The 26,693-nt window shown below is 38.7% G+C and overlaps 1 protein-coding gene across 1 annotated transcript in view; it reads right to left on the reverse strand.

Annotated features, from left to right (window-relative positions):
* MED27 (mediator complex subunit 27) overlaps positions 1–24,660 on the reverse strand; it is a 96,246-nt gene extending 71,586 nt beyond the window's left edge. The window contains exons 1-2 of the mRNA XM_030000334.2: positions 24,407–24,660; positions 21,518–21,662 (exon numbers count right to left, since the gene is read on the reverse strand). Coding sequence (XP_029856194.1) covers positions 21,518–21,662; positions 24,407–24,612 — 351 coding nt within the window. The 5' untranslated portion in view covers positions 24,613–24,660. The remainder of the gene's footprint in view (positions 1–21,517; positions 21,663–24,406) is intronic.
* Positions 24,661–26,693: the final 2,033 nt, after the last annotated feature.

Consider the following 26,693-nt stretch of genomic DNA (forward strand, 5'->3'; position numbering starts at 1 on the left):
ACTACAGATTCTTTATTTAGCTAGGAATGTGCACTGATGTTATCAGAAGAGTTTTCAAACTTTGAGACTGAGCCATTTTTAAGTTGCTGTGGGACACAGTTAAAGCCACAGGAAAACCTAAATGATTAATTCTTATGGATTTCAAAGGAGACTGACATACATTTGACTTTCCATGCATCGGCTGCCTTGCAGGGCACTCTTCAATAACCCAATTACCACTTAAATGTCTACCATCTAACCCACAGCTTCTCATCTAAACCTGGACATACATAAGGTATGTATGTCTCTATCTTGATAATCACTAAGAAAATCTTACTGAATCAAAAAACAGCAGTTCATCAGCAGCCCAGTTTAAGGCACCAAGTAAACAGACATTCCTCTCACTGCTTTGTGGACTTCATTATTAATGAAGTAAAAATTGCAGACATCAATCTATTGCTTCAGGTGGCCATCATAGAAAAATAAATAGAAAGTTAATGTGGCTGGCCACAGTGGCTTATCTGGCATATTTACTGGAAGGTAAATTAAGAGCACTAATGACCACAGTGCTACAAGCGAGGTAATAATATTGGATTGGAATAGAAAATTCTTCTATACAGCTTCATCTGACAAAGTGCTGTGCTTCCTCCCTCAAACTGTAAGACAAACTTCTGTGATTGTTCCAACTACTTCACCCTTCTCTGCTGAAGGCCACGCTGCCTACAAGCCCCAAGGATATATTGGTCAAAACAAATGGACAGTACCAGCTGCCTTCTCTTTTTCTGAATGTTTCCCATTACCAAGAGGAAAAAAAAAAAAAAAAAAAAAAAAAAGGAGGGGGGGAAAACAAAGGCAGTGGCACCACAATATTACTTAGACTCTTGAAAAAAGCTGGGGGAGGCTCTGAGGAGGTTTTCCTTCCCCACACCTCTATCACCCAGCTGAAGGTGCCCCAGAAGGGAGCCCACAGCGAACGGCAGAACTGCCCCATGGCACGACACGCCGCAGCGGAGGTTGCACAACGCTCCTCGCTGCTGTACCTCACAGCCTGACTGAAATAGCAGCAGCAGCTTACCAGGCTTCAGATGCTACGGAGACTCAAAGCCTTCAGCTAGATTTGAGCTGTCTGACATTGTATCTGAAATACGCAGAAGGAAGAAATGTTTTTCTTGCTGTTCAGTTCATTTTATGGTATGTTATCAAAACCACCCCTCTTATCCTAGGCTGGAAAACTCCGAAAAGTCCATCTGACTTAAGGGAACGGCACCGGCTTCCCTACACACAGTTTCTGTTGTACCAAAATTTCAGTACCACCTTACTGTGAACTGGTATCCACCTCATCTTATCAAATGCCTCCTATAAAATCACAACACATCCAATATACATGGTCTGCCACCCTCCAAAACTTGCCAGTCCTGAACAGCTACAAAATGCTGTACCCTACATTCTCACTTAGTACTACCTTTCTCACCTTAAAAACCAAAGCATCCCCTTCTCCTCCAACAGTTTTGATCTGCCCAGATGCAAACACCTTATGAAGCTACACACACCACGGTGCCCATCGCTGCAGCTACCGTGGGCACAGAACATCAGAAAACTATTGAAAGTGACTAGTTTAGCCTGAACAGTGAATTCAGAATGTAAAACAGATATTATACATATAAGAAAAAAAAAACCCAAACCCAAACCTGCATCTTTTTGATCTTAAAGATAGACAAGGAAACTACATTTAAAAAAATACACAATTGTTACATTACAATTAGGTTTTGAAACAAGACACAAGCTGATGAATTCAGCACTAAGTTTTCCAGAAGTATCCTTAACTCTTCAGTAGTGCACATACTTACATAGCCAAAAAGGATCTTTCTGTATGAGATCAAACTGCCAGCAGTATGACAAACTGGTGTGCATTTAAGGAAACTGGGGCGGTGGGGGAGCAAAATACTGCTTTTCGCAAACCATGATTTTTTAACTTGTTTCTATCACTTCTCCAGCTACAAAATCTTTTGTAAATGAGGAAACTACCCACCTACTTCCCAAAGTTTATTTTATCAAGCCAATAATTCAGCAATGTGAATGACCAACAATCCACTCAACTACAGTTTTCCCCTGAGGCATTAAAAAAAGAAAAAAAAAAAAAGAGCAAGGAAAACTTATAAATGGTGCTGAAAGAGCTGAACACTTGCTGCTGGCACGCTAAACAAACAGGAACAATTGAAAGCCACAGAGCAATTAGTAATTTATACTACGGAGCCTAATGCTTGGACAGTAAGGAAAACAGATGGCTCTGCAATATGGAGACGGCTCCATGAAAAGCAATCAGCACAGGGATGCTGCAATAACATAGTAGCAATAGTTTGCCTGGTTGTTGCAACAGCCATAGCAAACTGAATTGCATCATTTCACGGTATAAAACAAAACAAAAGTAAACAAGATTAAAACAAAATAGAACTTATTACAGTTAGCTTACATTCCTTGACAAAGTATGGTCTAGTTTAGAGGTTTTTTTGGACAGTCCTGCATAGTTCTGTGCAAATAAATGAGCCTAATCTACCCGGCACTAGCAGTGCTCCTCTTCCTGTCCCGTCCCCCTCCCAGTAATTCTGCATCATACTGAACGGCTATGAACGTCAGCTGTTTAGTTCTACTTTTAGCTCTGCTTTAAATAAAAGTGTGCTGAGTGCACGCTGCATAATGACGGCTCAAAACCATGGAGATGGTACAGACTGCAATTGGGCAGCATGACCAAGGTGGGAGGGTGGTGGTATTTTTTGGTTCGGTTTTTTTTGTTTGGTTTTTGGGGGGGGGGGGGGTTGTTTTTTTTTTTTCTCTCTTTCTGGCAGACTTATTTGATTTGTGGAACAAAACCAAAATTTGCCAAGGGAAGCTTCCAACTACATGCTGGAGCAGACAAGCAGCTGGCTGGTTTCAAATAGAAGTCCTGTTTCAGACCTTGAGGACATACTCAGAGGCAATGGACTCACAGTGCACATGCACACATAAACACATGAAAAACAGGTGATGGACTTCTTGACAAATGTGTAAGGAGCTCAAACTATTTGTTTTAAGTATTACATTTCAAGGCCATCATGATTAAGCAATGTATCAATCATGCAAGACTTTTAATAATCTAAAAATCTAACCTGCAACTTTTCAGAAAGGCCAAATCATTATAAACTCTTTGACCACAGGAACCTCTTAAAAATACATATATGCTCTTTATCAGAGCATAGATGAAAACCTAGGTTTAAAGCCAAGCATAAGATTCTTCTTCCTCTGCAACTTTCCTACAATAAACCAGGTTGTTTAAAGGGCAAGGTCAGTAGCTGGAGTTAACAGAGGAAGCATCATCACGCCCCGCACACCATGACAGGCGATGCTATTCAGCTGCAGAGTATGCTGACATATTCTGTTTTAGCAACAAGACTATTTTAATTTTTAAAAAAATAATCCATTAAAACAAGTGTTTCACTTTAGAATATGCCTATTATTTTTCTTAAATCAAAACTCACTGACACAATTGCTGATGCTGGTATAAGGCAGTGGAAACCGAAGGCCTCAGCATGCAATTTTACAATATAGTTTAGAGCCATGGAACTTTTGCCGAAGCATCAGCTCCCCATGCCTCTGTGAAAATTTTTCCACATCCAAACTTTCCATAGTTTAGGAATTTGATTAAAGCAATCTCCAGGTATTGTTTACTCAGTAGCATTGGCTATCGGTGTTTCCTGAAATCCAAATGTTTCCCTCTGAGGGGGCAACAACTTCTAGAATACAAATTCCAACACAAATCCTGTTGAAGATGAGAAAAGTGTAATTTGTTATGAGTAAACACACCAACATATACATGTTGTTACAGATTACAACTGGAGTTCAAAATTTAGAAAAAAAAAAAAAAGCAGAATAAATGGTCTGAAGCATTTCCAAAGTGTAGGGATAGTGCACTGTCTGAACACTGATGAAGGCGTAAGCTCAGCAGTGTTATGAAAGACGTCAGCATTAAAACACAACTGACTGCAATTGTGTTTAGTTTGTAAAAGAAACATGAAAGCACAAGTTTGTTACCACTCTCAGTGAGCAACCAAATGTTATTGTTCTTTAAAGTAATAATCAAGTAAGTAATTTAAGCAAGCTAATTTTAAGGAATATGCGTTCAAAATACATTTCTCTTCTTCTGGACTTAAGCTTGAGCAGTACGTTGTACAACAAGAATTAGAACAGAATCTGTATGTATATTCACAGCATTTCGCCTGCCACGGCTGCTGCTACTGGTACTGCTCTTCTCAAGAAAGCAAACTATTAAGATTGATTAAATACCTACTTTGCTTAAATACACTCGATAAGAAAGGGATTTTTCTTCCCCTTTCTAATGGGTGTTTTACCTTGGCAACTGAAGGATCCTATATTAAACTGGTTTCATTCAAAACAGCAATCTGCTGCTATAATGATCGAATTGAAGAAAGGAGGGATGCTAGAGCCCTATGACTTGAAGGGAAAACAAGAAGAGAAAAAGGCATAAAGTTCACATGACATTGTAATAACCCTACTGACAGGTTTTTTTTTACCTTGCAAAGAGCCTTCCACGCAGAAGCATTCTTCTATAACCTGACAATTCCCTGTAGCCAGGAAACTTCATGAACATATCACGTATTCTTGTTTTTAACTTCTTTGAAGTCCCTGCAAAAACATCTTTCTAACCTACTGATAAGGATGACACACAACTGCATACATGAAAAGAACAATCACATTTCCAGTACCCTACATGAACTACTACTGCACTTCAGAAAATTCATTGTTTCCATAAGTGCCCTTTCAATGAAGACAGACATCACCAAGGGTTAAAAAAAAAAATAAAAAAAATTTAAGCAACTTGCAAGAAAACAAAAACCAAATCAGTCAGTCAAGGCACTGTTTGACTTCATCAGCCACCAGGAAAATCACAAAGGATTTGCTGCTACTCTGATTTGATCATGCAAGCCTCTGAAAACTTTGCCTAGTCCATTATTTATTTAAAAAAAAAATATTCTTTCCATATTTACCGTAAGTGTAGTGAACATGAGACATTAGTTTTCCAGACTTCACATTGTGGCTGACAAAGCAAAATGCATATTGAAGTTAGAAGGCCATCAGAGCAAGAATCTCTGAAAAAGGCCACCTTAAATAAATGCACAATAAATGTCTCCTCAGTCCACTCAAGCAGAGTCTTCAGCCACTGCTGTATGTCAGTGTCTATTTTAAAAGCAGGCCATGGATGCTTACAGAAAACCTACACACCCTTGATTTCTATACATCTGGGAATTACTACATTTTGCAAGTTAGCACATATGAAAATGCACTAAGGACAGTACTCTCCGAGTTAATTTAGACTCTGGGAGTTCTACTACAAATAACCTTTGTAAAACAGTTAACATTCCCTACAACAGATTTCACTGGGGAAAGCGACTCTTAAGAAAGTCATCTTTCCGTGTACTGTTAATGCAACAAAACCCTTACTATAGCATGACCATCATCAAATATGCATTTACTAGCCACACAAAATCATAAAGTTACTTTGAAATTTCTTTGAAGATTAGCTGAAAGCATTTGCAACGCAGTATTCTCTGATTCAGGAACAGTTCCCGTGCCATTAAAGTCTGTTCTATTTTAAACATTTTCTCCTCTCTTGCTCTGTGGAAGATCCACACAGAAGGACAGCAAGTTTATCAGTACAGGAAAAGAACAAAACTTAACAGTGAACAAGGCCTATCAAATTAATATAGCAATAATATGGTTCACAAGGGAAAAATCTTGAAGAATAATGTGTTTTGGTTTATCAGATTAAATCTTCTTTCTCCCCATCAACCCTTTTTCATTTCAGGACTCCTTTTGCTTTGTGGCAGGGAAAATGAGTTGTATCTGAGCAGGTGAATGTTCTATGGCCCTGCTGCTTTTAGTTCATGCAACCTGCTATAGCAAAGCAGTTGTCTCAGTTGGGTTCTTGCAAAAAATTAACAGGAAATTTATTCACCTCTGTATGCAGACATGGTTGCCTCTTAGATGGAAATATGACTTGAAACACCATATTTATAAAACATAATATTCCAAAGCCGCTTGGTGTCTACGGACATCTGTGTAATACCAAGCTGCTGCATAAAACACTACCAATGAGATATTCTTTTGATTCCCCACAATCAAAGGTCTCCACCCATTAAGAAGGTTACGCCGACTCTCTCTTTCATCTCTGTTGCACTTTGAACAGACAATAACATCCTTCGGATGCATCAACTCTAGCAACTGAATGGATCATCTAACGAGACAGCTAGACAGCAGCTTTCCTCACAGCCTTCCCCTGAAACAGAGATTTGTTCCTTCCATTTCTGTAGAGTCTAGTGGACTCCTCCCCTCCGCTTCAGGTCTTCCAGAGGGAATGTATTGGCTTGGAGGAAATATAACTAACTAGCTTCCTCATCGACAGGAGAAAGCAAGCACATTGACTTGTGCCTTTTATGTATTGATGCTCTAGCTGAGTAAATTAAGATGTACAGGGGAAAAGCAAAGAGCACCAGAAGTGGGTATACAACCCAGAAAAGCATAGTAGCAATTTTATATCTTCTTCAATCTTCCTGAAATGTGATTACAGTTGACCTTTAAATCTAGTAGATCAACCAATCAATTCTGCTGGAACAAGCCTGTATGTGTGATCTAAGAGCATACCCATACTTAAAAAACTTCCAACTGCTGCCTGGCGTAGTCATTTTATTTTGCTGTAAAAGTTACCAAGATTTGTCTCAATTGATTTTACTTGCAAGAAAAACACATCAAAACTGCAGCATCAGCAGACACTAAAGGTCTTAGCTTCTTGCAGGATGAATGCAATATCAATAGTTATTAGGATGTATTCATACAAGGTACACAAGAGGGATGGAAAGAAGATGCTAGTAATCTCACTTAATCCTAACGCAACCCCAAGTCAGGTTCTTTAGACTGTGGGAAAAAAAAAAAATGCAAGGAAAACTAGAAAACACTCCAAAGTATTTGCCAGGCAAAACGTTGCATTTGGAACTGAAAACATATTTAATGGCTCTTTAAGTAGTAAAGCTCTCATGTCATGTTAGATGTTAGTTTTATTTCAGCTGATAAATTGTGCTTTAACAAAAGAACCCAAAAGAGGCTTCAGGATGGTATTTGTCCATAGTGGGCTCAGAAGCAAGATCAGCAACCAGCCGTGATCCCACTCGTCAGATTTCTCAAAGTACTCACTCCGTAGGACAATCCTCATTTTATAGACGGGAAAACAAAGACATGCATAACAAAGTGATTTGTGAAACCTCATCCATGCAAGCTAAGGACAGATGAAAGAAGAGGATGTACAACTCCAGAGTCCCTCCAGTCCCATTATAAACTTGGCAACACTGCCACTCCTGAAACCTTCACCCTCCCCATCAGAAATGTTTTGAAATGTCCACACACAGTATCATCGTACACTTGGGTTCACACAGTCAACTAGATAGCAAGTTCTTTTATGCAGAAAGTAATTAACTCCACTCCATATTACATGCTAGGGTGTCCAAAAGAACCAGAGAATTGGAAAGAAAAGGTTAGCTTTTGCTTTATCAGGGACAAGAGAGCTTACAGACTTGATCAGTTCTGTGATCTATGAAATTTCTACAAACAGCTTTGGAAGAGGCACCAAGCAGTGCAGCCAACCCAAAGGAAAAAAAAAAAAAAAAAAAAAAAGATGGCACTGAGCAAACTGAAAATGCTACATTGAAAATTCTGAAAATACAAGATTTGACTCCAGAGTAAAACTGAACCATAAGGCAAGCCAGAGAACTTGTTAAGTCTGAGTGCAGAGACAACTGCAGAGAAAACTCTAAATAGAACCCAACTGAAAGCATATGGGTAGGGCAGAGAACATTAGAATAAAAATCTAACTAATGGTAAAACACACAGTGATGTTTTTTTCTTAAAAGTCATGTAGGAAGAGAAACATATATCCAACCTCATTGAGAGATAACCTTGGGGGGAGGAGGAAGCTATTATCCTTTTAACTGCAGCTTATTTGACACAAAAGTGACATTTTCTCTGAATGAAGAATTCTTTTAACATAAAGAAAAGCCAACTTCTGAAATAAGATAGAGCCCAGTAACACTGCAGTAGTCAAGAATGTCATGATTTCCATCAAAAAACTGTTTTGCAGGGATTAGGAACAGCTGTTTCAAACTGAATTAGACTAAAACTGGAAACAAGCTGTCAAGACCCAAAAAATATATTTTATACATAAAAGAACGTATTTGATTCAGCTGTTTTATCATGGTGGTCAGCCAAAAGAGAGAAATAAAGTAACATTCTGAGATTCCAGACGTTGTCGCAAAGACTCTCTGATTTCCAACACTCTTTATGTAGATTTATTCCTTTCAGCATTTGGAATAGGAAAAATGTCAAACAGCTCATATCACAGATTCTTGAATATTTTCAAACCATGGGCAGCTTAAAACAGTTTAAAGACACCTGAGGACTCTTTCTGCTCTAGTCCACATTCTCTGCATCTTCTGGAGCAGCAACAGGATGTTGCAATAAGGAAAACATACTCAATTGCTGTTGACATGAAAAGATTAAAATAATTCACTTTAACCCACCACTTGTGAGTAACAGTACATGCATACAGCTCCTTTTTGTGCATGCTTGCAGATCCTAGGAGGCTTTTAGTGCGTATTTTAAACATCGATTTCCACAGGAATTGTGGTTTCATATAATGAGAAGTAAATACATCTATTTTAGCATATACTGTAAAATGTCACATCTAGATATAATTCCTTTGTGTCTAATGGCCCATGCAGTATACAGAGCACCTCTTATACTATGCCACTGCCAGTTACAGAAGCTTAGAGAATCCAAATACAGCCACCAAATTAATCAAGACTGGTGCTGGTTTTGACTAGGACATCAAAGATGCCTGTGATCTTATTATACGCTCCAAGATGTAGCCATTATACTCTGCTTTCCAACCAAATCTAAAGTAATCTTGAAAATATCCTTAGCATTTCAACATGGTCATTACTTTTCATAATAATGATATATACTAATTCTACCCAATAAGTATATTAGTTATTACTGTCAGCTTATCAGTATATGTACTTTTGAAGACGAGCTATCTGGGAACAAGCCAGTTCATGAGCCTATACAAAAAATGCATGCTCCAAGAAATGCATTTTTAACTCACTAAGACACCAGGCAAGTGTGCAACTCTAGTCACATGCCAGTTCACCTTTCAGATTACTCACACGGTCTAGCTTTAGGCATTTAACTTAGGTACTTATGTCTCAGCAAACTCAGCTGAGCACCATAGCATGATTGAAAGCTTCACACTAAGCCAAGAACCTTACAAAAGAGCACAAGAAGATAACTGCTGCTCAGAATACATAAACTTTTGATCTTTCTGTGAAAAGATCAAGAATGTGAAAGACTAGCACCTGGTAGAATCAATCAGCTTTCATTAAATCTTCTGTTATTAATTCAGAGGACATCTTTTTCTAGGTATACTGCAACTGAACAAATGTCAGTGGCTAAAAGATTTTATTCCTGTGTTTTGTTTCTTGTGCAAGTGGAAGCCTTACATTCAGGCATTTAAAGTTAGATAAAATAAACTGCTATACATGCTTGGGCTAATCTTGTATTGGCAGAAAAAGTGATAGCATGTACCGATAAGTCATCTTTATCTCCAGAACTTCAGATTTTACAGCTCTAATAGACTTAAATGCGGGCTCATACCAAGAAGATGTACCAACAACAAATGGAGTTAGGAGTGAAGTAGCTCCGAGTACAATGTTCATATTCTTGCCCCTACTCTACAACCCCCAAACCTACCCAACTGTGGCACTACTCAAACTGCTAGGAGAGCCAAGATATAATTCTGCAACTACTGAACAAGCCTGACAGTCAGCCATAAAGTTACATAGGCCACAGCTCTTAGTACTATGTTTAGAATATTGTTCTTCCCCATTTCCACCCCCAGCTGACCCAAGACAGAAGAACGTAATTACAGGGGCTAGGGGGGGGAAGAAAAAAACCCAAGCCCATTTCTCTAGAGGCAGTATTTTACCACAGAAGCAAAGTCTTGGTTTTCTATAGAAGAAGAGTCATTCATCAGAGCTCCTGCAAAAAGCAGAACACCAAATTCAAGTATCCCTAAAAGCTGGGTCAGATATCTGGTGAGATCCGAAACAAAGTTCACCAGCAAAACCAAACATTTTAAGAAGAATGTAAAATGACCACATCTACTACAAAGCATGGACTTCCTTAATGGCTTGCTTAACGTTATTAGTGAAATCTTACAACTTTGGGGAGAACAGACACCTTGCTTCAAATTATGAAGCAGAATTTTATTTTATTAATAGGAGTATTTTGGAAAGAGCAAATTCACTCTGAAAGGTCATCTGAGATCAACTGCACGTCTTTTTCAATACACATCTATCTATCTATGTTAAAACCAAAAGCCAGGAACAGATACGAACAGTAATGGTACTGATGTCATGGTCTGTAATTTCTTATTCACGTTCTTCAATTGCCACAGCATCAGAGCCACAAAAAAACACTCCTGCAGAGCAGGATTATTCTTTCCTCCCAGGAAAGTAAAAATCAGTATGCATGGATCCCAAGAGGCAAGAGATTTCAAGAATCACCATAGACCTTCTGGGTTACATGCCTTCAACATCAGAAGCTCAGTATTAACTACTGCTGAATATAAAACTGCTGCCACATTTTTGCCAAATGTGTATTTCCATGAAGCAGTTGCCAAACCAGTGGTCTGAACTGCACTTTTGGTTACATACAGCTCCTTACACAGACTACTTTCAATTTTATTAGCTTTTAGGCGATTTCCATGTTTTGTAGCCCAGTTATCAACAGTATGTGATTAAGATACAATGGGGAAGAATTGAGTATTGCTGATATGCAATTCAAACCATTAAATCACTCTGTGAACTGTCTGAGGGGGCCAACTTTAGTAACTCCAAAAGAGAACTCCAAAAAAAGATTAGAGAGATGAGCACACTTCTGCATTAAAAAAAACCAAGTAACAGTCACACAAAAAGACCTGACAACAACAATAGTAGAGAGCAACAGGGTTACATCATTAAATTTTCCACTTTATTTGATTTCTTCCAGAAGCTATAGAAAAAAATCTTTTCCATATAAAGAATATCAGTGGGATGCTTATCACCTGCATCAGTTATTTTATATTAATGTTCGTATTCCTTGAATGCCCTTCATATGAAGGTCCCCAAATGCTTTACAAACATCTTTAATTTGCCTCAAAGAAAGCGAGACACAACTATGAGTCTCTGGAAACATCCTCTGTGCTTTCATAGTGGCTACCATCCACTAGATGGTAAGTCAGGCTTTCATCACCAGTAGCAAGTCAGTTTGAGCCACCGAGAGTTGAGATAGCAGGCAAACATGAAATTCAGAGGAATGCTGGGTCTGAGGGTTTCTTACAATGCTCTTCTTGTTCTGCAGTTCTACATATTCTTCAATTAATCCCTAGACACCATGGATTTCCAGTTATACTTTGTTGTATTTCTCAACATTTAAAAGTAAAGCCTTTTCTTCTGATCTAATGGCTGTACTGTGACTTATTCATCTACATACTGCATTTCTGTGCATGGCTTAGTTTGATTCAAAGTCTGTTATTAATACAAAGCAATGCAGTTTCAACCAATTTGGTTTGATGACCACATGTCCTGGTTTTGGCTGGGATAGAGTTAATTTTCCTTCTGGTAGCTGCTATAATGTTATGTCTTGGATTTAGTATGAGGAGAATGTTAATAACTCACTGATGTTTTCAGTTGTTGCTAAGTAGTGTTTAGACTAAATCAAGGATTTTTCAGCTTCTCATGCCCAGCCAGCAAGAAGGCTGGAGGGTCACAAGAAGTTGGGAGGGGACAGTCAGGACAGCTGACCCAAACTGGCCAAAGGGATATTTCATACCATGTGATGTCATGCCCAGTATATAAACTGGGAGGAATTGGCCAGGGGGAGCGGATCGCTGCTCAGGAACTAACAGGGCATTGGTCAGCAAGTGGTGAACAGCTGCATTGTGCATCACTTGCTTTGTATATTCCAATTCTTTTATTATTATTATTGCCATTATTATTTTCTCCTTACTGTCCTATTAAACTGTCTTTATCTCAACCCATGAGTTTTACTTTTTTTTTTCCTGATTCTCTCCCCCATCCTACTGGGTGGGGGGGAAGCGAGTGAGTGGCTGCGTGGGGCTTAGTTGCTGGCTGGGGTTAAACCATGACACCACATTATACACCTTAGAAAGGGAAAGTGATCACTGACTTACCAATTACATAATACAGCCATCCAACATGAACTGTATGAAGAGTTTTTGCAGAGGAAAAAAAGGAGCTAGAGGAGGAAGAAGCGGGAGTGGGCAGAAGTGTTTTGGTTAAACTAGAGCAACATCAATCATTTCCATCCTGAAACAGGCTAACAGCTAGAACATTAATACTTATCAAAGAAACAGGGGAAAAAAAAACCCCACTCATTAGTAAATAAAGGTGTTGCAACGCATTAAATAATTCCCACCAGCTGACAAGGGGGCTGTGATTTATAATAGTGTGTATTGATATATCACTTCCTATAATTAGGAAAAGTGAGACTAGTACTGCTTACAGCATTATTTTGATCAGAGCCTTGAAAAATACTGTTGAATAACAACAAACACTAGGCACAACAATAGAAAAACACCATATCATGCTCTCAGGCTGCTTCAGATTCAAAACAAAGTATTCTAACAAAATCCAGTAAGAAAGGCAAATTCTGTTTGGACACATATAACCTTATTTCACAATATTACTACTATAATTCTGGGAAGATCACAGGTATAAAACATTCAAACTACATAACAAACAAGCCAGAATCAAAATCTAACTATTTCTCATTTTTTTAAGCAACAAGTTACTCACCATCACTCTTCTCTTCCTGAAGTAACAAACTAACCTCAGTCTACTAAACTGTCAAAGAAATTCAACTAACCTGCATACTGGCAAAAGGTGGCATGTGGCAAATTCTCACCTGCCATAGCATCTTTCTGGTAGTGCAAAATAAAAAGAAATTAGTAATTTTAATTTCCTTTTGTTCCAATTACTAGGTATCAAAAACACTTTTATAGTTACACATTGCAACAACAAAATAGTTAAGATAGCCTTGGGTTGGACTTCTGTTCAAAACCAGCATAGGAATCAAAGGCAAAGAAACACAGAGTCAAAGAGCCGAAGATTCCAGGGACTCCCGGCTGAGGAGGGAAGATGCATCCTCCAAAAAGAAGATGGACATAACTGATGTTATCCATCCCCAGTGCCCCCAGATGCTGCTTTAGGCAGGATCTCTAGGAAGAATAAAACCCATCCAACATACCGTAGCCGGTGATTCTGCCTTTACTTTTACTGTTGCTATTATTATAAGCTTTCCTGTTTTCATTATGGTTTTCACTATATTCACTATTTTTCCCCACTCACTATATTCACCTTTTTTTTAAAAAAAAAAACAAAAACAAAACACATATCATTGCATAGCTCAGAGACCCTCAGAAAAATTTCATGTCCCACCTCTTTCCTTCTCCAGTAAAGTATACGTAGACTATTGTAATTCCTGCCCCACCCCACCCCTTACATTTTGGTACAAGCACTTTTTTCCTCATCATAGCTTTTCCAGCGCTTTTTCCCCCATCACTGTAATATCAAGGATAACTTGCACACTACTTGCATTTGCCACCCCTGCCATTGCTGGTCACTAAAATCAACCCTGCAATAATAAAAGTCAATATTCTCCAGGCAGACAACTGAGCAATAATTAATAACTACAGCAGCTGGAAGCAAAGAGGTAACCACCTGTTTCCTAGACATATTAAAAAAAAAAAAAAGAAAAAAGAACACTGATGTAATTTTGAACAGCAAGGGCATTTCACCAAAACATTTGCCTAAAATCGCACAAAATTAAAAGCCCACAAAGGGCATTTTTCCAGACTGCCAGGCAAACAACATTAGTCACTAGCTGTATAATACTTGGCATCTACAAAGCATTTCTGTCCAAAGAACCCAATGCACTTGAGACACATTTAGACTAGAAACTCTCCGCAGAAGTAGGTTAAGTATTATTATCCTATTTTATCCGTAAGAAAAATGAGGCACAGAAAAAAAATCATGCATCCTGTTCAAGGTTACAACAAAAATTAATAAGAAAAGCAAGAATAGAATCCAAGTGGCCCAGCTCCTATTTTGTGCCCCATGTACAAGAAAACAGGAGTTCGTGTATCATTCATTTCTCCAGTGACAGGAATATAAACTCCCATGGCTTATCTGCACAGAAAAGAAGCCCACAGCCAGTAATCCCTAAGAGCCTTTCCACTCCGGCTCCCTCTATGAAGCACTGATTCTGCTCTTACAAAGCAGATTAAAATGTGCTCTTCAGAGTGCAACAGAGATATCCTTGTAGAGTCCCATCACTTTGCTTCAATTCAAATAGTATTTTATTTCTTCATTTGTGAGCAAACGAAGGGATTTTTGTCACTTCACATCTTTTCTTTAAGTAACTTCTTAGAGCTCCTGCTCACTGAGAATACCAGTATCTCAAGCTGCACCACTAACCTTCCCACACTTAGCCCAGCAAGCACATGTGATCTTCAAAAGCACTGGGCAAGCAGATGATCCAGTTACCACGATACAGTTTTCCTCAATGCCACATGTCTGTCACTGATATTACAGTACACTTGAAAAGAAAATGTTTCCCAATTTGGGTGGATGAAATCTCAGCAGAATAAGCTGGTTTTCCATGCAACAGTATGTCATAACATTATAACACCGCATTTTTGTAGAAAAAAGTCCTGAAAGGACAAAATCTTGGCCATCTGCCTGAACTTCCAAAGAGCTGCCAACATAATAATTCAGTTACATTGTCTATGCTACTGTAAAACTACATTAAATTCAAAATGTTTGAGTGCATCCAAAATTTAAAATTAATGTTCCTTGGAATGAACGCTTCATTTTACAATCAAGTTGAACAAAAAAAAATTACTTCAACAGTGTTCCTCTACTATTATGGTTAACATTTAATGTCATTTATTGTCATTAAACTCAATATTTGTGTCTAATCAATACTAAGCTACCAAGGGCAGTCGTAACAAGTCTGGACTTTCTCTACAGGCTCTATTGATTTCTTTTTTTGAGACCTACAACAAACACAATTTATACAAATAATTTATCAGGGAACACATCAAAATAATTTAATAAACAAAAACTATATATTCCTTTTCTCTTCTGTCATGTGACAGAAAATCATTTTAACTCATTAATGGTAATCTCAACAGTTCGATTTTTAAATTTATGTAAAAACAAGAGGAAGCTATGAAGTAACAAATTTAAATCCAAATATGTTTTAGTGTATTTCCACGTAGATCAACAGTAATTTTTTGTCATTTTATACTTGCCAGCATATTACTTTTAGATAAATTTATGATAACTCCTGTCCAGCTTTGTTCACTTGGAATATTTACAATACACTGATACTGTAAACTTTATGCAAGTTGCCATAATCTTCTTTTCACAGATGAGTAAATTAAATAATTTGATCTAAATCCTACTTACCCAGAGAGTCACAAAGTCAGAAAATCTGATTTTTTGCTTTCTACTTGAAGTCGTAGATAACAGCCTTCCCAAACACATGGTTATCATGTTTTTTAAGTAACATCTCATGATGATAAAACAATACCACCACCAGTAACATACCCCTACACACATAGGTTCAAACTACAGAAGCGCTGGAATTGGAGTAAAGCAAACGGACAAATGCAGCTCTGAAAACAGTGGAGCATACAACACTGCACTTCAGTGAAGTTAAAATGAAGGAAAAAAATTTAAATAACATCACCTGTTCAAGACTAGAATTGTTCTAAATTTCCCCCACTTCTACTGCTGTTAATATTATTTGAAGGTCTGAAAATAAACTCTTTACTGCAAAGGGCAGCGGTGGGGGAAAAGACAATTTATAACAGACAGTATTTTCACTTGGGCAGGTAAACTCTCCTAATACTGGTATCACTCAGGAACTCAGGGAAGACTTAGTTTGCTGCTATCCAACAAACTCAATGTTTCTTAAGTCTGGCAGAAAGAGTAATTCTATAGTGTTGGTTTGCTAGTTGATCCATTTTGCATATACACTTCAAATAAACAAACAAAAGCAAATAAGCAAAAAATCTCTACCAGTGATTAAAGCTCAAATGTTGGGCATGAACTACTTGACAGCACCCCATTAAGAGAGGGGAAATTTGCCCTATAAAAGCATTTGCCTTGCTCAGTGGACATATAATAAGCTGTGTATTTTCTGTTCCACTGGAGTCAATGGAAACACCCTAACAGACACTGCCTCGGGCGTGCACAGAATGAGGGTATACAAATGCTTTGCCAAGGGCAAAGAGGATGAACAAATACATGCTACAGGCAATAAATAACCTCACTAAAGCAGCAGATGGAAAACAAAAGTTTATACCACTCAAAGAATGAGTTCAAACTCCTGGATTCCAAAAACCTGCATCTACTCTGACTGCCAGCATTACTGTAGCTGCATCAGGCAACCACACCATCACAAGCTTTACTAAACATTTTATATACGGCTAAGCGTATAATATCAGTTTAATCACATCAAGTTATTCCCCCCCCCCCGGCCCAAAACCCTTTTGTCACCCAGTATTGAGAACAAATATCAAGAAACATGCAGTTGCTTAGTAAATGGTGCTCTTATTCATGACATTATGGTCTCATCTACTGCAGAAACCAAGAAGCACCCAGAACAAGGAAGGCCAACGTAAGGGCACTTGTTATAGAAGTATCCTGAAGAGCAACAGAAGCAAGTTCTTCCAGTGCTCTGTCACAAATATGAGGTCACATCTCTTTTTTTAAAAAAGTGAAAACTTAATCAGTATTTCAGTCTAGTAAGTGACTTTTAAAAATTCCTTTCATCTAAACTTAGAGCTGATGCATTCTACCCTGTGGTAGTTTCCCTTGAATTCCAATATAATGCAAGAAGCCAGCACCTGGTAATGAGAGTTAAGACAGCAGCACCCTGCAGATCCAGTCCTGACTGTTCCAAGTAGTATCAGGCCACACGCATACAAAACAGAAACCTTTCTGACTGCTACTGGCATCTTAGATTTCAGCTGCTCAGACACAACAATCAGACTACAAAAAAATTCTCGACAGCCAAGATTTGTACATAACTACTAAAACCAGAATTCAACTACAACTACTACACAGAGACAGTCCACATGAAAAAAACCCTACTGATTTCTACAAACTTCCTAACTTACCAATAATACTTTAACTGCATTACCTATACAGAATGATAGCTCATTTTTATCTTATCTAATATTATATCTTCAGTATTATATTACAGAGCACATATGGATCCTTCTGGGAAACAGCACTTCAACTGTAATGAAGAAAACCTCTTTTCTTAAATAAAACTGAAGAGAAGGGGAAAAAAAAAAAAATTATCAAGTAGACCTAAATACTGTTCCATGGCTACTACATGCCTCCATGGACTCCACAGTCAGTGAAGTAATTTACTTGTATGATTTCTACGGATATATAAAAGAAGCTAAAGCAAAGAAGAAAAACCATTTAGCTCTTGCTTGCAATAAGATCAACTTAAACTTCCTGAGGTTTTTTTGTGAGCTCTGTTAAACACCTGGAAAAGTGAAGTTCCTTTACAGCTGCATCTGTATGTAATTAATGCATTTGACAAGCTGTTGTGTTCCAAAACAGCTGCTTCCATTTTACAGACAACTTTACCATCTGCAAAACTATTGGGTAAACGACAGTAAGTAAATATCAGGAGAGCAGGTGCTAATAAATAACAAGCACTGCCAAGATAACACACTTCCATAAGGAAAACTTTAATTTTTCCCACTGTACTTTTCTGTACCCCTGAAGCAGGCAAACTTAAGATACTCAGAAACAGAGAAACTAATGTTGTGACTCACAGGAGCAGTAAAACAGGGTTCAGGGCAAATATCTCTGAAATCACAATTCAATGCAACCCGTCTCCACTGCACTAAGCCAAAGAGTTAGGTCAGTAAATTTGCACCGAAAAGTGGGTCTTCTCACAATACATAACCAGCCACAGCTACAAGTATTAATTGTGGTAAATAAAGCAAGTTGAAAAGTGTCAGGTAAGTCTAGTCTCCTATGTTAACATTCACATCTTAAACAGAGAATTTTCTATTTATGTCTGTATGATCTTCACTACACTTCGCACCCAGCACTGCTACTTAACCCAAAAAGCTTGTCCATGCATCCAAGACTAGATTAAAACTGGGCATTTACTTGACCCAGCATCAAAACAAAGCAGCAAATGTAAAGAAATAACTGTTCTAACATCCACTATCTCACAAACCACAAGGAGCAATGATTAACACAGCCTCAGCTGAAATTTAAGAAAACAAAACTAAACAAGCTATTACTTGTGCAACCAATTTTGCCAGAAAAAGTAAGTCACATAGGTAGATATGATCCACCTCCAGATTTACAAGACTGCTTAAGTTTTAGGTACATTCACATACTAAAAAAAGAACAAATTTGGTAGTACTATGCTTTAAAGAGCTTCACATGGTTTATGCTATTTGGAAGGCTACTGTCACTATATTCTCCAAAAACTGGCCAAGGTTATTGTTTCCAAAGCAGAAATACTGATGTAAGTGGACCAACTAAAAATCTCAGCTTTTAAACCGACTACTATATAGGACAACTTTTGAAATGCTGGGGGTTTTTTTGGTTTGGGTTTTGGGGTTTTTTTTGTTGTTTTTTTGTTTGGTTTTTTTTTTTTTTTTAAGAATTACCATTTCAGGCCTCTGATTGTTCTTTCAATTTTAGATAAAAAAAAATAATGCAGCAAAGATTTTTTTTTTCTTAAAAATATAGTACTATGTATAGTGCTTTGATATACCAAACAATAATTTGCTTCTCATGAGACAGTTCAGTTACTATTACCGACCTTACTTATTACTGTCCTACAAGCTACTGCTACCAGCCTCCCCATCTTTTAAAAATAAAGAGAATGCATTGAAACATGCAACACTAAGTCTGTGTAATCATTTTCCCTATATTTCATGAATGTCCTTTTGGAATTGCACCATAGCCCCAAAACTGTACTCCATCTATCCTCCCCTGGCAGCCATGTGGCTATTCATGCCATCAGTAATGCATGAACAACTGAAGAGGGAGGAAAATGCCCTTATGTCAGCTCATTAAAAATACAAGCAAGCCGGCCACAAAGGGGTCACAAATTAAAAATTCAATGCAGACAGACATGAAGTGTATTGACATATCACCACATCTCAATCCTCCCTTTGAAGCAACAGAAAGCACCAGACACGTAATAAGAACAGAAGGCAGCCAAAAGATGTAATGAAATAACACTTATTCAAGAAGTGTATTTAGCAATGAAGAATTAATCAGCAACATACACAAGCATCAATAGGTTCTTTGCTGCTAATGGTAAATCCAGCAGCTAATACCCTCACACAGGCAACACGTTGTTAGAAACAGGGGCAACCTATCCATGCCTGCTGGTTATTACAAACCCTAGAAAGGATGTTAGTAAAGTTCAGAAGAACCATTAGGTAGAAAGTAGCTATTTAAATACTACTTAAAACAGTATCTTTCATTTTAACTGTAAAACAAAAGTCAAAGACAACAGAGATAAAAGAAAAACAAACCTGGTTTTCTCCTGGAACACTTAACTGTGTATGAGTACACAGGATAATAAAACCTTCTCCTTTCTGAAATCAGAATCCAATATTAAAAAAAAACTGCTCTTCAAAGCTCCGTAACACTCTCAGTTAATAAAAAACTCCATTAGAACAACTCTGTCAAAGCTATTTCATTATCAACTGAGTTTACTCCGATAATGACCTAAAAAAGTAATTAAATCACTGAAGACTTAACTGCATTACAAGTTTAGAAGTTTTTATATACACATGTTAGATGGTTTTATTTTTTTCTGGAAGTAGCAAATGAATTATTTTTCTTCAATGCCAATAATCTGCTGCTAACAGCAAGAAACACAAGCAAACATGAAACATCTTCTCAATTAATAAATCTACTTAAAAACCCTTCCTGTCCCCCATTTTCCAACCATACCGAAGTTCTATCAATGCTGAATTCTACTGATTTTAGAAGATGTTAACACATATTTGTATTCTGAAAAGTGACCGTACAAACGTTATTGCAGTATTCATACAAACATTATTGTAGTATTCTACTGCAAATCTGAATAATGTTAGATTGGTTGGCTCAAAGTGTAACAAGAATTTGCCTACAAAGTATTTGTGTAGTCTGAAAGTCTTCCTTGCTCGTGTATCGTAATAAATAATTTAAAGTGGAATAGTTTCTTTTAATGCCCTAAATATTTTCAGATTTATTATTCCTGCTTACTCCTGCTGTCTTGTATAAGGTTGCTAAAAGCTACAACTCTGGAATCTCTCATTAGTAATAATTACCATAACAGAGATTAATCCATCTTTTACATTTTGTAACATCTCACTACTATTTCAAACATAATTTTAAGAAAGCTTTTAAATACTTACTCATTTTAAGTATTTCTATAAAAAGTAATAAGCATGCTCAAAAAATACAGGATGTGAACAGGCAACCTGAAACATAATGGTGCTCTGACAGAGACCAGTAATAATTGCAATAATGCAATGTTTACTTATTTAAGAAAATCGGATGTGAGGAAAGGAGGAAAGTAGACTATGTCCAGAGCAGAGAAGGAAACATACCTATACAATTTCTGTCTCTAGATATATTTCAACACACAGGTTTATAGAACTGAATTATGCTCATGAGAAAGAAGTTTCTTTCAACAAAAACAATTTTTTTAAAAATGTAAAAAACTGCATTATCTGCCCCCCCGCTTGCTTTTTTTTTTACATTACTTAACATTCAATGCAATATATACAGTCTGAAAACACTAGGTATGCCAAAGCTGTTGAGTAAAAAGTTACTTCTGAGACCAGGTGCAAATGTTTCTTAGCAGCAGAAAATGGTATGATAAAGCATCAAGATTTCTGATGATGACAACTTCCCTGTATGTTTCTTTCCTAGAAATAGGTTTGGAGGTGACATAAGGTCTTGGTTCTCTGCTCTAATATCCCACTGCCCTCTACTACAGCGTTTACTGCCACATGCAAGGACACAATACACTTTTATTTTATATCTACATAAGATGCTAAACAGCTAACATGGAAAGTATTGTTCCGCTTGGGAGTTAACACCCCCTTTGAAAAACAAGGGCACACCTCAGTATCGCAGAAAAGTCTCCTCTCAATTAAAACACCATTTTCACCCTTGAAAATACACTGACGTACATATTATGCTCCTCAATTTCATAAAAACTCAGCAATTTTGACAGTCTCAAACACTCAAAAATCTACTGTATCACAAATCAATCATTCTGTAGGAATACACAACTCAATTACATAGATGTATTCTGTTACCTTATTTGACCATTTGTAGGCTTGAAGAAGTTGGCTGTAAAGAGGTGTTTTGTCCTGCACAGGATCTAGGCTCAACAGTCCACTATTGTGCAGGGGGTGGTTCTCAGATGGTTTACCAACTAGGTTGCTCAGACGCTCCAGTTCACTGAAAGAAAACAAAATGGCATTTTTTTTTAAAGTCAGATGGGCAGATACAGATATCAGAGATGTACAATCCTCCTGCAGGGACAGCAATCATGCATGAACTCTATTTTAATATCTAAGTGAGTTTTAAATACCTCCCCAAATCAATAAAAAACATAATCACTCTCATTACCCAAACAATTTAAAGTGGTCTGTTAGTCATTAAGCTCAGTGCTTCTTAAAAGAGAAAGTACAAGTCAAGAGTCTTTGTAAGACAACCTGGAAAGAGTCAAACTATTGCAGGTCCTGTTCACAAGCACTTCCAGAACCCAGGGCATCTTCTGAGCAATGCATACCCTCAGAAACTACAATATTCTGACTTTAGCGTTGCCTGCAATACTAGAAGTATTTTTTTTACCATCAAGCAGGCAGATGCCTCATCATTTCATTAAAGAACTAGAAGTTAACATTGTCCTCATATAAATATACAGAAAAACTGGCATTAGACCTAAGCCTGGAGATGGTCCTGCAAATTTTGTGATTACTCTAAGCAAGTATACGCATTCCAAGTTCTCAGGGCAAGGAAGCATCTTCTGATTACCACGAGCAATTTGTAGACATGCATAAAATACTCAACTAAAGCACAATAAGCACCATTTTTCCACTAAAAAAATCTCACTGTGAAATGATGTATTATTGCTTCATATCTCATTTGTCAAACACTACATTTAATAATAACAAAAGTAAAGCAATTTTTAAAACTTGCATTAATCAACTGCAGAAGAAAGACTGGCTACGTTGCACAGATATAAAATGCGGTTTTTCAAGTGACATGACTAATCAGGTGCCTTTCCTTTTGACTTCTGAATGTTACATCCTACTCTGAACTTGAGAACTTCCACTACATTAAAAGCAGGATTCAGGCCCTTCAAAGGGTGACTTCTGAAAATCTCTGTAAAGAAAAATTCCAAATATCTCAATTTGCATTTAATGAAGGTTATGAAAATAAACACCAACTATCAGGGAACTGACAATTAAAGAGACTTCCACACTTTACTGCCACAAAAATCTCCTTTATTAGTCATCATTTCTTCAAGCTTACATGGCCTGCATTCTTTCTAAGCCTCTGGTGCTGTGAACACTCATGAATGTGCTTAATATTTCTTGATGAAAGAATACAATAAAATAATTGTGAATAGCTATAATAACTAAGGATTTGTTGAACAGGGACCCCAGTCAATACTTTCATGACGTGAGCCAAAGTCCACTGATAACATTAACTTCAATACACCTTGGTGCATTCCTTTGCTACTTGAAATCTGTGCTTCCCAAACAAGTAACAGAATATGTAACAGATGCTATATAAATTACAATATTTTAGGGCAGTTACGTTTCAAAAAAGACAAATTAAATATACTCCGAAATATTTTTAAAAGTTATCTTGCAAGAAATCAGGAAAGAAATGGTCACCAAAGCACTGATAAGCATATCCACTAATGCTGTGGAAGAGACAGTGAAAAAAGGAACTGATGAAGTCTGATCATGAAGCTACTCTTCAGGTATGGTAGTAAGGATGGGGAATGACTGCAAGGAGTCGCACAAGAACTTCACAGCACTAAAACACTGGATGATACACTGCAAAGTAGAAAAGTGTAAAATACTACACATGAGACAAGATAGGTCAGAGCCAATTGCTATCTATTATTGTTTAGGAACAAGATTTCGGGGTTATACCAGATAATTCTTTAGAAAGCTACCAAGCAAGACAAGAAGGATAACCAAAGGAACTGCACAGCTTCCATGTAGGGAACCATGAAGCCACCTCAACTTGAAAACTATAAAAACCAAAGGGATACAACAGAAGTCTATAAAGCTGTGTACAACTTCATTCATAAGAATGATTATCTACCATCTTTCCCAACAGAAGGGAGGAAGTAGGTAATAAGTTATATTACCACGATCAGAACTAAAAATGAGCAAGGCCTATTAGCCAGCAAGAAACAAATTCTTGTACACAAGACCCTGAACACTAAACCTCTGGAGGCCTGAAAATGTGCTGGAAAAGGGTGGTTACGTGCTTGCCCTGCCCTTGGACACCTCCTTGGACAGTGCTGATGGCTCCCAGGAGGATAGAACTGAACCACACAGTCCTCTGGCAGGATCCACAGGGACCATCAGCCTCAACAGTTTGTCTCTATTTACATGAAACACACCTGCTGGTACTAAACAGCTCTACTTAAGTGTACTAAATTCCCAGCCTTACAAGTTTTAGTAATAAAATGGCCATTCATGAACCACTTGGATGTTACTCAATAGTCAGAGCCTATAAAGTGTTTATTTTTTTTTTTAACAAAAAACTCCAGAAAACAAAGAAAGATCTCCCTGCAACCAAAAGCATTCACCTTGCCAATGCAATCCCACCAACAGCTCCTTTTTAAAAACAAAACAAGAACAAAAACCAGGTAACTATTATAAGCAGCATTCATCCCTTTGGAGACTCTGGAATGAAACACCACGAAGGGGTCACATGCACGAGGCTGGAAGGAATAAAACGGAACGTCTTCGCATGGATTTGCCTCAAACTTTCCCCGGGAGTGGAAACGGCACCGCCGGGCGCCTCCAAGGGGGACAGGCCCTGGGGGCGGCGGGCCCCCCCCCCCGGGACTCCTCTCCCTCCCGCGCCACCACCGCAGGGCCAAGGCCGGGGCCGGGGGCCCGGCTGCACCCCGACGCGGGCGGGAAGCCCCCTCAGGGCCGGCTGCTCACCCCAGGTCGCGGCTGACGGAGTGCAGGCTCTCCTGAAAGGCGGCCACGAAGCCCTTCTCACGACCCTCCAGGGTCTCCTTGTTCCGCATCCCATCCTTCAGGCAGTCGAAGACCCGCGTCACGCTGGAGCGCAGCGCCTGGATGGCGGCGATGGCCTGCGAGAAGGCCTCCAGGTTCACCCCGGGGCTCAGCACCCCCTCCGCCATCTTGGCCGGCCGGGCCCGGCCTCTCCCCGCGGGCCGTGAGGAGCGCGGCGAGGCCGCGGCGGCCCCGGGGCACGCTGGGAAATGTAGTCCGGGCTCTGAGGGGGGGCGGGGGCGAGCAGCGGGGCTGGGCGGGAAGCGGCGCTTCCCTCAGGCGGGTCCCTCGCAACGGGTCACTTTTAAGCCTTTTATCCTCTTTTTCTAACCTCGGGGATTTCTTCGGCAAAGGCGGGGCTGCCCCACGCGCCCTGTGACTGGAGCGGCTGAGGAGATGTCTGCCCGGCCCCGGGGCCCCGGGGCAAAAGGAATGAGCACTGGCGTGCGTGTATCTCTCCTACCTCAGAAACGTATTTTTTCCAGTCAAATGTCCTCTTTTCTTTTGTTTTCCTGTGCTGTGCATCATTCTCTGCTCGCAATATAGGGTATATTCCCTCATCGGGATGTTCTGTGGAGCTGTAGGGTGTTTCCGAGGCATAGAGCCAGAAATAAAACCGTTTAAAATAGGAAGGAAGGGCCCCCGTCCTGCTGCAACAACTGCTTGGCTTTAAGCAAGTGAGAATACTTCTATAAGCCTTATGCTCGCGGACAGACTGAAGATTTGAAGGTTGGGCCCCTGTGTTCATGTCTCAGTCGTGATTACTGCTGAAATCAACAGGACAGGCACCAGGCCTTCATTATCGAATGTTTGCAAAGCACTGCGAGGTTCAAGAGTGCTAACATAGCACTAAGTAGTACTGGTTCGATTTTGTAAGAGCTGCTCATGTTTCTGATGCCACTGCCAGCTTTTTTCACCCCTTGAGTGCAGCTAAAATAAAAAGAGCTAAAACAAACGAACCGCTGTGCAGGCCAATAGTTGCTCCACACAGAGTAAATCGCAGCACAGGGCTAGGTTTTTTGTTTTCTCAACTTCTAAATTAAATAACCACCTCTTTCATAAAGGTATTAATTAAATTCATGAAGCACAATCCACACAGATCTTTTAGTCAGAGGCGGGGTTTTTTTAGATGTAAAATGGAAATGAATATGACAAGGAACAGCAGATGTGTCAGTGGCCAAGTGAAGCGAGGCTTTGCCCTCTACTCAGTGACACTTTTCTGTCTATCATGCGATGGATTCTGAAAATGGCATCCAATCAATTAACTGTTCTCAGACAACATGCGAGGTATTGATAGTGAAACCCTATTACTTAGCATGAAGAATGAGAAAATGAAAAGGCTGCGGTTCTACTTCTCTTGAGCTTAGTAATGCTGTTGCATCTGAGCACAGAAGTAAAGCAAACCTGGAAGCACTATAGTCTGAAGCAATGTAGTTCAGCCTACATAAACAGTGAAATATGTAGTGGTGTACTTCAAAGATTCAGCAATGGACTGAGCACACCTAGTAAGGCAAATATGAAGAAGATGATAGGAATAGATCTTTATGTAAAAAAGCACTGAATCAAAGACTAGCAGCCAGAGGCAGAAAGGACAGGACTATCTCAGCCAGACTGGCAACTGAAACTGTTTCTGGATCTATAATATTAGTTATGTTAGACATAAAATACCTCTCTTTGGACTACTATAGATTGGTCAAGAAGGTACTGTGTTATTATAAGAGAATATAGGCTGAAAGATCATTCCTGCATGGCATTATTCTGTTTTCCTCTCACTGCAAAGTTCAGACTCTGGGTGCACATTGCACATGTCTGTAACCTATTTTATACGTTATCCCTTGGAAATGGATGATTCTTTTCCATTTCTTCCCCTCTGATATAAGATTTATTATTTTTAAACATATATTTTCAGCTGTCAATATTGCATTTATTTTAACTATCTCCAAGATCCCCATCATTGTGGTGCCCAAGTGCAAGGATGTCTGATTTTACATCCTAACTGGAACAGTAAAAGGGCTTGGCAGTTGTTTTACTATTTTTAAACTGTAATGACAAAACAGTGGCCTGAAAACAAACCCATATATGTATAAGGAACCATTTGGAACTTGCCCCTAAAGAACAAAGAGCACAGCATAGCTTCAGCTTAGAAACTCAAAGGAGGGCATTCACATTTTTTGTTCCAGGGATCTGCTTTTTCTTGCATAAATGAGGA

The sequence above is a fragment of the Aquila chrysaetos genome, chromosome 24 (genome assembly GCF_900496995.4).
Source record: "Aquila chrysaetos chrysaetos chromosome 24, bAquChr1.4, whole genome shotgun sequence".
Lineage (NCBI taxonomy): Eukaryota > Metazoa > Chordata > Aves > Accipitriformes > Accipitridae > Aquila > Aquila chrysaetos.